General features: G+C 42.6%; 1 protein-coding gene across 20 annotated transcripts in view; it reads right to left on the bottom strand.

Moving 5' to 3' along the window:
* The window catches only part of AFDN (afadin, adherens junction formation factor), a 115296-nt gene extending 100722 nt beyond the window's left edge, over window positions 1-14574 (bottom strand). For all 20 annotated transcript variants that reach the window (XM_058019398.1, XM_058019415.1, XM_058019401.1 and 17 more), the window contains exon 1: window positions 14197-14574. In XM_058019398.1, coding sequence (XP_057875381.1) covers window positions 14197-14307 — 111 coding nt within the window. In that variant the 5' untranslated portion in view covers window positions 14308-14574. The remainder of the gene's footprint in view (window positions 1-14196) is intronic.
* Between the last annotated feature and the right edge of the window lie 909 nt (window positions 14575-15483).

The raw sequence follows: 15483 nt of genomic DNA, 5'->3' as shown, positions 1-15483 counted from the left end.
GTTTCGTTAACTTCACTTAAATTCCCACCTTTCATTTGTCATCTCTACATTGCAAGAAACTATCAGAAAATTAAATGGTTGCTTACTTTCAGGCATTTTCTTGCTCTGAAACACAATTGTATCAAATACCCTTAATTTTATCCTTATCAAGGGCCTGTCAGTTGAGTGGCACACAGAGCAAGGACAAGTTACAATGCAAACATTAACGCAGATGATTAACCGTGAACAGGACTATTTCGAGTTTAAACAGGTTCAGATTACAAAAGCATTCAGTAACTTGGTTTGGCTTACTCAGATATTAAAACATAGTTAATGAAGGCATAAATGATACTACTGTACAAGATTTCAAGTACACTCTGACTCACAGTGAAACAATTTAGGCTTTAACTGCTAATATTAGCCAAACAATCTCTGCAGCAAATAATCAGAATTAACACAGCTGAAAAGTTATACCAATGAGGTCCACCCTCTCATTAGTGCAGGAGTATGACACAAGAATAGGAGAAGATGACCCAAAACAAAAATTCTGTCAGGAAGCAAAGACAGGATCATGCAGAAGTGGAAAAGAATTTACAAATCTAAGAAGTCTCTAGCTTCTTTTCCTTTTAAATAACAACCAATGCTGTCTCCTAGTGCAGTATGCATCCTGACTACAGCATGTGTGTTTCTCTACCACTGAGGACAGTGAACTTTTCCAGACTTATTCCTACAAGCTTATTTGTATAGAAACAAAAACGTATGAAACAAAAAACCCAAACTCCAAGCAAAAGCACAGGCACATTTTATATAGTCTTAGTTAACACCGTATAATTTGTTCTGTGCATTTTTTATTACTCTCCACAGTGAGACACAAACTTTCTCTATGATTAGATACTTAGAGTAACTCATTCAAATAGATTTAATTTTTTTAACTACTATTGCAAAGCATTTGGGGATTTTGAATTTCTTTCTATTCAGTATTCACTTCAAAAATGTTAATAAAACATATATGCTTGCCTTAATTAACAGCTTACAAGATGTTAGAACACCAGAAAGTTACACATGTGGAAAAAGGAAATTGCTGGGGAAAAAGCCAGGGCTGTTCAGCCTGGAAGACAAGGTTGTGTGGAAATCTCAAGCAGCCTTCCAATATCTGAAAGGGGCCTACAGGGAAGCTAGAAAAGGAGTCTGACAAGAACTCCAGTGATGGGACAAGGAGTTAAACTGAAAGAGGGGAAAGATTAGATATTAGGAAGAAGGTTCTTTATTGTGGGGGTGGTGAGACACTGGAACAGGTTTCCAGGGGAGGCTGTGGGTGCCCTGACCCTGGCAGGGTCCAAGGCCAGACTGGATAACCCAACCTGGTCTAGTTGGAGGGGCCCCCCCCATGGCAGGTGGGGTTGTAACCAGGTGATCCTTAAGGTCCATTCCACCCCCTCAGCACTTTGATTCCTCACATTTGGAACTAAGGTTACCTACTTACTGAAGTGAGGCAGTCTCGTGTACATTTGATACAGAAGTATTTCTGAAACAAACAAAACCCCAAATATGAGAATTATTCAATTTTTCTAGGAAGATACATAACTGTTCCAACTGTATGCAGCTCCCCAATAGAGAAAAGGGGCAATCTTTGCTGCACCATAGAACTCATGCAAGAGTTAAACCAGAGGTGGTGTGATGGTGCTGGTAGATGACACTCCAAGTGTGATTAACTCCCTTATCCCTATGCCTTATAGGGTGAAATCCCAAATTAGGATAACCTAGAGAATTGCATACATTATAAAAATCTAGCTTCTCTTTCTGCCTCTGTAGTAACTAAATTTACAACAGTTTTCAACACATTTCTTCATGTATCTGCATCACTTTTCCCATCCCATTGTCCTGGAAACATTATAACAAAGTGAGAATGTTAGGTTTCTTTTATACAAACCAAGACAGTTTATGAAGATGATACAGCTATTCACACATACAAGCTAAGCATGATCTAAATAAATATCATCTTAGAACCACGGCATGGCTTGAGCTGCAAGGGACCTTGAACACCATCTAGTCCCAACTCTGAATTTTGCTAATAGCAACAACTTGGAGAAGCATTCCAAAGGGAAAAAAAAAGTCAAATCAAGTAATATGGCTCAGTTCCAAACACACTTGAATGACCATTGCCCACTTTCAAGAATTAGACTTAAAATTGCTCATTGCGTGAACAAAATGTATCCTAAATGTTCTACTTATAAAACTGGTTTAGACAGATAATCAACATAAGGAAAAGTCAGACTACCACATTATTTTGTAATGGCATATACAAACAGGAAAGCTCAATAATTGAAAAGTCTCCTTGCATACAAGTAAGCAGCTCTTCCCAAAAACAAATGCAGTAAGCTTTAGCAAAACCTAAACTTGAAGGTTTTTTTTTTTATTTTACCTAAATTTCACATATGTAAATATAAAAAATAAATGCTGAAATAAACTAAGCAGCAATTTTAAAATGTTGTCAACATTTAATGACGTTTAAGTCAGACAGACATTGGGGGTGGAGAATAAGGCAGAGAAAGGGCTGGTCATGCAAATTTAACGCTACCATGTACTTGTGGTTGCTGTAAAAGTCAGTATCATCAACACCACAGAGCTGGAAGACAATCAGAGATGGGCAGTCCTGCGTGGCAGAAGACAGAACCCCATGACAGCAATCACATGATGGCAGGGATGGCAGGAAAAGGGTCAACACTGCCCACTTCCTTTCTGTGCCTCAGAAATGCTGAGAGGTGGATGAAGAAGGGGCTGCAGAACACAGTGTGTGTGTGTGTGTACCTGTGAAAGTGTTCATCCTCTCTTGCAGTTGCTGGGGTGGAAATAGCTTCAGATTACTCACACATCCATCAGCCATGACAAAGAACACTGCTATTCAACATTTCACTTCATAAATTAAGGATATAAAGGTATCAGAAATATGTTGGTATCTCACTCTACTTGCAGGTTTCTACTACTACTGATAACATCATGATATTGCCATAGAAGAACACAACAGACACTAGGAGAAAGGCATGTACATCAAGGATCAGAGAAATTGTCCTGACCCTTTTGCAATGTACAGCAACATCCTATTTATCCTCGGGATTTGGATAAATTAAGCTCTACATGCTCTGAGTACCATCCTTATTACCACTGAGGTGGTTAAGGAAGGCATTTTTCCCCTTGGAGCAAGATTTCCTTCTCAGCAGCTAAGGAATTCAGTTAATCCAGGAAACTCACTCTGTCTCTACTGAACAGATACCCAGAAGAGATGACACAAGCCAAAAGCTTCTTAAAAGGAATCCTCTCCAAAATAAGGGAGAAGTATCTATGGTTATAACAGTACAGCAAGCACAAAAGCACTCCCTCCCTTAGAAGAAAACGCAGGTGTCACAGCCACCATCAGCACACAGACTCGCTGGCTATACACAGCTTCAACTGCAAGGCCACTCCAAACTCCAAAGTCCACATGGCAGCTGTACAGGATCTAATGGCTGATCTGTAACCTCGCGGGAAACTTCTCACAGAGGCAGACAATCATAAGGCTGCTCTCTGAAGCCAGTGCAGCAGGAAGAACACATTTGAAGATTGCTGTAATTGGTATTTTTCCCTGAAAGTAGAAGTTTGGAGTGTCTGGTTTAAGGTTGTGGATGTGAGAGTTTTGGCACAGAGTGCATGTGGGAGGAAATGAGGGGGAAAAGGTCTCAACACAGGTAGGTTTACTGAGAAAGCTAGATCAGTACATTTATAATTATATACATGGATATTTATGAGCATCCATACACACAAGAATGTCAAAGACCCGGAGACAAATGTGGAACACTGAAGATAAGACAGGCCCTTAAGCAAGTGCTGAGTTTCAAAAGTTTTTCCAAACCACCAGTATCAGAACATTGTACAACACTTGAGCTTCAATACGTGACTGTCTCACATTGGTACATGCTACCAATTTTTGTGCTGCCACTTGATCACTCAAAATGAATGAAGACTTCTTTGAGAAGGCAAAGTTTTCAAATGTGTCTAATCTATCAAAAATTTGAGGCACCAATTTTTTGAGCTCAAGCTTAAACTTAATGCAGGTGAGAAAGCAAATCGTGAAACAAAAGTATTCTGGAGCTTGTAGCAGACTACAAACAATTTATTTACAACAGTAAGAATTAGTAGCTCCTTCAGAACATCTAATACTTAAGATACTGAGCCAGTATCAGAATGTTAGGAGATACAGTTGATTATTGCTTCAGAAAATTCTACCAGAATTTTGAACACTGTAAAACTCACACACTCTAATTTCATCACAGATCCTACTTTACAGGATCCTACTTTAGCCAAAAGCTACAGACAGGCAGAACTCAGAAGGTAATAGAAAACTAGATGTTTTACTGTAAATCCTGACAAAGGCTCCAGGAGAGAGATAAATCCTCTCTTCTTTCACTTTTTTTTTTCCTGTTAAATGGACAGAACACCTGAGGCAGACTGCAAACCCAGCTCATATATTGAAAACTTCCCACAACTGCAATAATGTCACCACTTTGGGTTGGTTAGGTCTTTGGATGTTGGTAGATGGCTTTGGTGACTATACCAGTAGTCAGTGCATAAAATTACTTCATTGTTCTCTTTTTTTTTCCCCATTCTACATATCAATCCTTATCTGTCTGAAAACAGTTTGCTATAGGCATAACAAGTGAATTTATTGAAATAGTCTTTGCTGCACTATGGCAACAAGAAAAACTCTCATGAAATACTAGATACAGTTTCAGTATTGCTGGAGACTTTATCAAAAGCATTACAATACATCTCACTCAAAACAAAGAAGGGCCTTATTAGAGCATTTCACTGATTTTTAAAGAAGGAGACAGTTGTTTGGCCTTTTATTTTTTAGAGGTTTCAAAAAGCTAAAAAATTGGATCACAAAATGCAATAATCTAAAGTAATTCCAGTTCTGACCTTCTTCACTAAACAGCAAACACTAGACCTAACAGGCAAATCCATCAAAATCAATTAGCAGGATTGAGCAGTGTTTTCATTAGTAAACACTGGCTTTCCATCACCACTTTCAGATTATTTTCCTTTTCCAGATATGAAAATAAACTATCCTAATCTTTAAACAGCCAGAAGCCGTACAGTGAGTATTGAAGAAGTCTTAAAACTTTCATTCTGTCTGCACTGAAAATAAGTAGCAGCCATGTTCAGTAAGGCTATCACTTTAAGTGGCAACAAACTACATGTTTCCCAATAAAACACACAACATTCTACAGGAAATATGCAATGCTTGGATACGATCCGAACGCAGAAAACATTATCAAATTATACACGGAAGGTGAATGCAAACCAGATTTCTCAACATAAAAGAAGTGATATTATGAAAAGCATTTTAGCACTGCAAAGCTTTCTGTAACACAACCTGGTTCAATTTTGTTTGTTTCCACATAGACAATTTCCCATCCAGGGCACTGTATCACAGACAGCATTGTCACAATGTTTTTAAAATTAAGAACATGGCAAAATTGTTTTTACTAAAATTGAGAACAATAACAAAATATTTAAAGGGACCTTCTGAATTTCAAGCTGATGTACTGCTCATAGAGCACCTTTTGGAGGACAAAGAGAATGAGACCTTTTCTTGTTTTAGACATTGGGGCAGGGTTTCTCTGTCCTTTGAACTCTTGCCCAACCACAGGTTATCCAACAGCCCCTAATTTTCATTAAGAAGTGAGATACTGATTTTCCATTGGGTTTTGTAAGCAATACAATATATGAAAAAGCAAAATGTAAATATATGTAAAAGCATGACACTGACATCAAATTGTATCTTGCCTCTAAAAAAATAGAAGAGTGTGGACTGACAAATCAAGTCATCTAACCAAGAGAAAGCTCTACTAAACATCATGGAGTGCTTGAAAAGTCTACGCACTGAAATCTTAGTTCACAAATACTGCTCTGAGCAACATACTCTGTCAGCCAAATAAATACTGTTGTCAAACAACTTATTCTTTTTCACTTTTTCACACTATAAAAGGTTCCCTTACTACACAGCAGGGCCATGCCCTGGGACACAATTCACCAAGGGGAAGCCTTAAACCACATAATCAGGACACTATCATCTTTCACTAGGTAGTGAGCTTTTGTGAGAGCTTTCTTATTTCTGAGTTCTAGTCACAAGAGTGCAAATTATCATAGTAAGAAAAACACTGACCAAATAAAAAACCCCACCCTGCAGCCATTGTTTCAGTCTGCCATCACTCTATAGCAACTAGTACTGCAGTGCATAAAAGCCATTCCAAAATATTTACCCAGGAGTTGACCTGGCAATAGGGGTCATAGCCAAACACATACAATTGCCAGTTCCATACCAAACCAGCCAGTTTTCTAACATCCTTGAATAGAATCACTATAGTAACTCATATTTTTTTGAAGTTGAATCTATTTCATAATCTTGTAATACAGAAGTAAAATTAGAAATCCATTTATTATTATTCTTAAGATATACCAAGCACCACTTAATAAAAGTTTAAAATTTTCAAAAGTAATGGTGTGTAATTTCTGCTCTTCACTGGAAGAGGTGACATGAACAAACTTAGAGCAGTGTACACAATTTCATCAGTACAATCAAACTCTTACAGACTCTTCTATTAATATGATGAAATTCAAACACAAATTACAAATTCATGTAACCAAGTAAAGTTTACATTTGAGTGCAAATTTGCACTTAAAACTAATGCCCTATACTGATCTTCTAGATGACAACCCTAGTCCTAGGACTTTTTCCAGTTCTTACAGGATTCCAAACCTAAACAAATTTCCCAGAGTAATGAGTAATCTACAACAAAATTCTGCAAGACAGACCAGGGCATTAAAGAGCCCTCTTCTACTCAGTTGCATAGAGAAATGAAGCAAGTAGTATCTACATAGAAGGCATCTTCACAGGAGACAAGAATGAGCAAGAATCAGAGGAATGGCTCCCTAGTAAGAGGGAGCCCTCTGTGCTAGATGATGATCTGTCTGAAGAGGAGCTCTCTGACTTGAGCACGCAAGGGCAGAAGAAGATCTAGAAAATTTAATTGAATATATAATAACAATAAGTTGATAACCTTGAGGGCAATGCCTGTAAGAGAAGGAGATGACCATTATCCTGAAGCATTAAAGAAAACAGTTTTAGCAAGTTACATGTACCTAACACAAGAAAACATTGAAGCCATGCATAATAAGAAGGTATGAGAAAAACAGGTGATGGCTTAAAAAAAAAAAAAAAAAAGAACATTGGACTTCTTCATGTCAAAGCAGATTTTTTAGTCTTTCTTGAGAACCAAACTAGACAGCAGCAAAAGGCAGAACTGCAACTGAATGACTGAAGGCAACCAACCACGTGGAAAACTTGAAAAAAGTTATGTTACAACGTTATACATCTACATTATGCAAAAGCTCATGAGGCAGGATACAGTCCAGGAAGATAATTTGACTGCTACTGCTAGGTCTGAACTACTACAGAGTTTTGTCTCTGTTGACTCAAGTTTTCATCTTTGATTCTTAAGCTTCCAGACAGGGACAGTTACAAAAAAGCAGTGATTTTTATTCGCAATTAAAGACCTGAGGGGAAAGAGGAATCTCTGCAAGAAGTTTAACACAATTATGAGCCAAGTGATGCATGCATCCAGAACAACTATCAATTACCTCTTTCATTTATCTACTGAGCAATCTTAACAGCAGAAATTAACAAGCTTCAGTCTTTGCACAAGATGAAATGACCATCACTCAATATCTATTTTACACGTAAATATTCTTCCAAATCTAGCCAAAAATCTTGAAAAATAAACAATTACCTAAATAGTGCTTTACTCAAACACACTTCAGAAGAGGCTTCCATTAGCATAAAGTTCACTTTGAAAAACAGAGTAGACACTCCATTACGTATCTGTAATATCTGCTAAATTAGACTTCTCTAAAGTTTATCACAACATTTAGTTCACTAATTCACACTGTGAGTCTCAACTCCACCTTCTTCAGAACCACTGCTCAAAACAAGGAGTTTTCTTTATGCATGTTCTGAATTTTGCACAGCTACCATTTATTTCCCTTTATTTATAACAATGCAACTACTTCAACAGATACTGACACAAAGACAAACTCAGAGTGGTTTCTTATTATCTACAGCCTTCCCACAAACACCAGTTCATTTCAACTTCTATCACCTTCCAGCTAAGTTTTAGCTTTTGTTACCCCCTTTAGATGACAAAAGCATCTAGACACAAGAGCAGAATTTCATTAATCATAAAGCTAAGTTTTCCTCAAAAATCATGACAGTGTGTTCCATTCATCTTGGTTTAACCTCTCCGAAAGAGAAATGGTTTTGACAGAAAAAACACACTTGCACAAACAAAGCAAATCCCTTACATGTCTAGATGACTGGGGGTTTTTCAGCTGAAAAGTAATGCTTGTCAATGGCATTTCAGGCAGGGAACAGATCCACACATCAGGAGGGAATTCTTAAAGCCAGCATGTCTGAATTGAATGGAACTAATTGGCCACTGGCTCAAGAAATAACTTATATAAGGAATATTAAAAGCACAGTCTAAAACTTCTTCCTAGAATTATTTTCATTACATTATGATGTCTGTAGACTGTGGTCAATATCTTAATTCAAACTTATAATTGGGATTCTCTAGAGAGCACTAAGACTTCATTTGTAATGACTATTCACTTTGACTCAGTTAAAGGAAAACTGGTCTCCAAATACTCCTCCTGATGCACGTGAGCAGGCCTGCATCCCTGACTTCTTTTTTCCAACCATTTTAATGCAGAGCTCAACAGACTCAGTAAAGTGCAATTAGTAATCCCAAACCTCTAACTAATGCCTCAGTGTTTTTATGTCCTCTTGAACTGTGCTTGCTTAGTGGTAGCAATTATTTGAAAAACATTCTGTTCGCTAAAAAGCACAGGCATCAGTCCTCAGGATTCCAATCACCCTCCCAGACTGACTAAACAGTAGTTTAAACATTTGTTGCAAAGAGAGTTTACTTTCCACACCATGGGTTTGGCAAGCTGAAAAGGACAATACCTTCAGATATATTACCAGCTTCTTGAGGTCTATACAGTGTGAAGAGTTGCACTTGCTTAAACTACTGAAAGTGGTACAATCCAACTGGTGGAGAGGGCACAAGTATTTCCACCATTTAGATGGTGTTTCCTTAGCTCCAGACTCGCATTTCCACTACTAGTATCACCCATAACACAATAGATTACCAATTTTAACAACAGGTCTTGAAAAAGCCTCAGAGCCAGATTTTTAAAGGGTGATCTTTTTGCGGGTGAGCAACCATGCAGATAAACAGCAGGGGGGTTAAAACCTAAAAATTCCCATTTCTTGTTGCTTTAACTAGATTTAAATAACAAACTTGCATGACTACCATTAAAAGGCTGTAAAGCTTATACCTTCCCTGTGACACTTAATGAACCAGAAACAGATCTGAAACCAAAAAGTTCAGAAGAAGACCAGAATTCCATCAGCCCTAAAAAATCCTGCCATGCAGTGTACTGTGCAATATTTTCTGTTAATAGATTGCTTACCTGTATTTAAAGCCAAAGAAAACAATATAAAACATACTGAATAGACCAAACATACATAACACAACACATGGAAAGTCAACATTAAAAAAAAACCAAAACAAAGCAACCTGGAAAAAAAAAGCCCCGCCCACATTCTGAAGGGTTATTTCTAATGACTTGTTGCTAAGACTAAGTTTTTTCACACATAAAGTAATCAAATAACCATGAAGACTTTTGAAATGCCTTCTTTTTTTTTAATGAAGGCCATTTAAAAGTCAAAGTCTCAGGAATTATTCTTTAATGCAAAGCATGCTATTTCTCTAAGCTTTTTGATTAGACCTTTCTACTTTTGCTGACACAGAGGTATATTAGTCTAGAAGAACATTCTCCATCAGAAAACAAAACTACAACAGATCAATGTTTCTGACAACAATCCTCCAGCCCCTGGGCAATTGTTATAAAAAAATCCCACTTGTTCTACAAAGTGTCTGTCTCAAAAGAATTAAATGCAATTCACACTCCTAGTCCACAAACCATGCTTAGAAAAAACACAACACCTCTCTTCCTCTCATATAACAGCTATGAAAGCATAAATTAAGGATGAAACCTTATTTTGTCATCAACAATAATTGTAACACAGAGTTCAGATATGCCATCTTATTAGATGCATTCAAACAGTGATAAATGCATGGTCTACAGTACCCCTCCATTCCTTCCTCTCTCCCAAAACATCCATTTTATATAACAATCAACTCCAGTTCGCACTTTTATTAAACGAGGAGGTTAAAAAAGCTAAACTGTATAAATGCAAATCATTTCCTATCTACAAGTTCCCAAAAAAACTCTGCACTTACTACAAAATCATTCATTCGAACTCACTCCTTTTTGAAAACTTTGGATGCTGTAAGCACCCAAGACTTAAATCAAGATCAAACCATCATTTTATCTCCTACTGCAAAAGGCCAGAGTCTTTTCTAAGTCTCTCTACTGTGTTTCTATGCCTGACAAAAAAAATAAAGAAAAAGGAAAAAGCATCCACAATACTTGGACCAAGGGCAAGGAGAAACAATTGAAGAAAAAGGTTAACGCTCTGCTTCATTTTGAATCTGTTAATTTATCTACAAACAAAAACACAGTTCACTCCACCTTCCCCCAAAAAGCCCAGTATTTTTTTAAAATTGCCAAAGTGAGTAGCTGCCTCACGTAAGTAGAGACATTAAAGCTTAATCAAGTTTAAATGATGACCAGTATTACAGACATCTTTAACAAAGGTCTGTACCTAGCAGCACTCCTGAAACACTATCATTTAAACTTCTGCTAGTAAATGCAGAGTTTTGGGTTTGCTCAATTATAAGTTTCTCAAGCCACAGAGCTTCTCTGAGCTACTTTCTGAATAAAAATAATTTTAAAATTTCAGAGTAAAATAGTGCAAATTAACAGGTTTCTCATAACAGCAACAATGGCTCAAATAGGTAAATATCTAATAAATTTTAAATTATCACTTTGCTCTCAAGCATGAGTCCACAAATTACTTCAGTGAAGGCCAGTGAAGATATGAAATCCTCACTCCCAAGAAGTCTTTCAGCTTTCCACATAATACAGAGAGAGGAATACTCAACTCTGAGCATGCAAAAGAAAGTTTTTATTTTTGTTTTGCTGGGATAAAGGCACTCTGAATGACTTAGTTAACTACTAGAGTCAAAGAGAAGTTAAGAAACAGTAACAGAACTCAACATGCCCTATCCAGGCTTTGCTCTTCAATGTCTTACATACCTTAACAATTTGTTCCTGAAGTCTCTCAAGAGGCAAGTAAACAAGTAGATTTCTAATCCCCTAGGACTAGTCTACTCAATAAAATATTAACAGGAATTCAAACAGATTAATTTCATGAACCAATTCTCCGAATATAGCCCCACACATTTGAACTACTTTCAAAATGCCACCCAACCTTCAAAACAAAGTCACTGCAGTAAAGCCAAGAGGATCTAATGGAGTTGGAACAACTGCATCTCACCAAAGAATCAGACCTTCCAAACTAATACCAAGGTACATCAGTTGGTCACACTGAATTCCTTTCACTGTCACTGCATAGTCTATACTGTCAGAACCCTAGTCAATTTACACTAGATTTCACTTTTCCTTTGCTTTACCAAAAACTCTGAACCCCACTACAAAGGCTGTGATTAGCCCTCTGGAAAATCTACTCTCTTACATAGGAAAGTTACAACTCCCTTAAACCAGGTCACTTTCACTGAGGAAGTGCCTGAAGAATCACTACAAGGCATCAACTCTACTGATGCATCCAACCAGCAGCTCCTGGATGACAGTCTGCAGTCTGGGCTACAACCCTGACCCAGCAGCCCAACAACAACGCCTGGACAGCTTAAAATGACTCAGTTTGACTCAGCTCAGGCACACACAGCCAAAAGTCATATCCAGGTTACTGCACCTTCACAGATGCCAGACTTGCTGCAGTCCCTACAAAAAGCAAGATATGCCTTATGATCAAGCTGAGCCTGGAAAAACAGGGAAACAACAGAGGATTGTCAGTTCTCAAGCAGTCTAGTAAAAGGGCTTCATTTAAGCTGATAAACAGTACAAATGTGAATCACACCATGATCTAGGTTGAAAATATTGCCAAATTTGTGTCAGCTCAGGGAAAGAGTGAAAATAAATGCGAGCATTTGTAAATGTAATTATCTGGAAGGAAAACATACTTTATCTATAAAATTGTTACCTGCTGCCAGTTTGATGTAAACTCACCTGCAGTGTTATCAAATGCTTTTAGAACCAGTAAGCTAAAGACCTCACGTATTCAAGGATATTATGCATGCACTTCATTTTTTACATTCAGTAGTTCAACTCAAATGTCATCACTGACAATGGTGAGTATGCTCCTATAGAGGATGCTTAAGTGCAGAAGTGTGGAGTGAATGCCAGTAAAATTATTTTTTCTTTCAATAACATTTATAATGAAGCTGGTGACTTTTGTGCAAACTCTAGTTAACTACAACAACAAACATGCATGACTGACCTAAAGAAAGTATAATTTGTTAAACTACTTACTAACAAAACCACAGAAGCACAGTCTGCCATAAACACAAAGAAGACAGTCTGGAGTTAGAACGTACTGGGAATGGACAAGCACATCAATAAAACAAGAAGTTCAGCCACAGGCAGTTAGCAGTCAACCTGCAATTCCAAAAAGACCGTGCCATGTTCTCAAACACAATCATGGAAAGCTTGACACTGGCTTTAGCCCACTTTTTTGAGACAGTGACTGTCAAGCAACAATGACATTGTTAAAACCTAAGCAATGCAATCAAGGAACTCTAATTATGATAAATCTTGGAAGATGTAGGGAATAATCACAGAAAACCTTCATCTTTGTGTTCAAGAAACTGTCTGCAATGAGCAGAACTGAAAATACCCGAAGGTGTCGTAGTTCCTAATCTTAGAATTGCTTTCAACACTTTTTCGTGGCTCTGCGAGCAGTCAGCACCAAGGTGCAGAACAGGAGCCAGCTCCAAGACCAAGCCAACGTGATTTCTCAGAGGCTTCTGTTAATAAACAGCCAGGGCCAGGCCAAGAGCAAGTGTGAATTTCCTCCTTTTCCCCGGGAACACGCACATGATCAGCCTCCACCCTGTGAGCAGGGAGCCCGCTGTCACACACAAACAGGGCTGTAACCTGCGTCCCCAGCCCTCCCCCTACCCCCCCTCGCCGCTTTCAAACCAGACGCGCAGCACGAACCAGCCAAAGGGAACATGACAAGGGGCAGCGGGAGGGTGTGGTTTGACTATTACATTTCTATTTTTTTTTAAAAAGGACAAACCCCAGCCTCTCTAGGCCATCAGAAACACCCACTTCATTAGGCAGAAATTACCCGCTGTGTTTTTCCAGTACAACATGTAAACTCGGGTCTACGAACCTGCTCCTGGTATTTACTTTAGGCGGCGGGCTGGCAGCCTGCAGGCTCGGAGAGCCAAGGCGCTCCGTCCGTCACGCCCTGGGAAAGCCACTCCGGCGATTGCACCAGCAACCCGGGAGAGCCGCCGGACTGCAAGCGGCAGGTTGCTTTGTAAGGGGCGCCTTCCGCACAAAGACGAATATTTAAAGAAACAAACAAGCTAGCAACAAAAAAAGCGCCTAGCACCAGGCTCCTCAATCCTCCTCCACCAGCCGCCTGTATGTACTGTTAGAGTCACAGACAGACAAAAAAACCCCCAAAAACCCACGGAGGTACCCGCTGTCGAGCTCGGGACGGGGGCAGCTCCTGAGCTCCTGTGTTGTCGCCCTTGCCCGCCCCCTTTCGCCACCTCCATCTCCCAGCGGGTTTCTCCCCTGACCCGGAGCCGCCCGTCCCGCGGGGTCAGGCCGGCATGTGCCTGCGGGAGGGAACAGAGGGAGGAGGGGAGGGCTCCGGCCCTGCGCTCCCTTCCTCTCCCCGGCCGCTGCAACCTGCCTCCACCCGGGCACGGCCAGGGGCCCTCGCTGCCCACCGAGGAGCGGAGCCCCGGCCGCGGACAGCGCAGGAGCGCCCGTGTCCGAGCCGCCGGCCGGGGCGGGGGGCGGCGCGGGAGCCCGGCGGCCGCGGGGCGCGGCCTGGCCCGGGCGCGGCGTCTCACCGGGCCGGCCGGGCGGGAGGCCCTCGCCGGGGTCGCTCACCTCGGTGGGGTCGCTGATCTCGAACAGGTCCAGCCGGTTCGCGTTCCAGTGGTTGATGATGTCGGCGAGTTTGCGCCGCTCCTCCTCCCGGCTGCCGCCGCCGCCCGACATCCTCGCCGAGCCCGCCGCCGGGGAGCCGAGCCGGGGCCGGGGCCAGGCCCTCTCAGCCGAGCCCCGGACGGAGCGGGGAGTCCCTCAGTCCCGGCCGGGCAGGGCAGGCACTGGCTCTCCCCGCGGCCGCTACCGGCTCGGGCGCCGCGGAAACGCCCCGGGATCGTGCCGCCGACAGCGATCGGCCCCGGCGGACAGTGGGGAAGGAGAGAAAGAAAAGGGGGAAGGGCGGGCAGGGGGCGGGGAGGAAGAGGAAGGATGCCCCGAGTCGGCAGCGCCCGCCGTATCTCCCGGCTCGGCAGCGCCTGTGGCAGCTCGCCTGCCCTGAGCCGAGCGAAGCCGCCGCTGCCGCCGCCTTTCTCCGCCCCGGGATCGCCCTCCCCTCGCTCTCTCCCTCACACACCGGCCGTGCGCGCCCCCGCCCGGCCGCCCGCCCTCCTCCTCCCCTTCCCGGGCGTGTGCGCGCCTGCGCGCGCTCCCGGCGGCCGTCGCCTCCCGCCGGCGCGCGCCTCCGGAGAGTGCCCTCCGTGTCCCGCCTTCCTCTCGCTGCCCTGCTCCCGCCGGCCTGGGGGGACGGCCGGGGCCCGGCGGGGGCCGGGGCGGGGCGAGGCGCGGCCAGGTGCAGCGCGAGTGCCCGCCCGGCGGCCGGGGACACGCGGCGGCGGGGTCAGCGCGGCCCGGCGGGGAGCGCGGTGCCGGCGGGAGGCCCCGCGGGAGAAGCGGCGGGAGCCCCGTGCGCCGCCTTAGCGCGGGGCCCGCGCTCGGGCTGTGGCACCAACAAAGAGCCGCCGCGGCCGCGGGAACAAAGACCCTGCGGGCGGATCCCGGCGCGGCCCCGCCGGAGCTTCCCCGCGCTAAGGCGGAACGCCGGCGCTGCCCAGCCCGCCCTGCCCGCGGGCGGAGGTCAGGGCGCACGGCCCGGGAGTGGCCCCGGGTTAAGGCCGCCCCCTCGCCCTGCGGCCCCCGGGTCGCCGCGGTGCCTCGGCGTCTCCCGGCACAGCCGGGGGAGCGACGCTCCGCTGCTGCCCCGGTCGCTGCTGCGTTTGATGATGGTTATGGAGTGCCTTGGGAGCGCCGCGTGGAAGGAATTGTCTAAAAAGACCGTATTGACAGAAATGTCCACAGCTTGAGATAAACCTGATAAGAAGTTAAAACATCAGATACGTTTTAATGGAT

This window comes from Melospiza georgiana, chromosome 3, assembly GCF_028018845.1.
Source record: "Melospiza georgiana isolate bMelGeo1 chromosome 3, bMelGeo1.pri, whole genome shotgun sequence".
Taxonomy (NCBI): Eukaryota; Metazoa; Chordata; class Aves; order Passeriformes; family Passerellidae; genus Melospiza; species Melospiza georgiana.
Note: the sequence above shows the minus strand (reverse complement) of the source record. Positions and strands in the feature narration are given on the sequence as shown.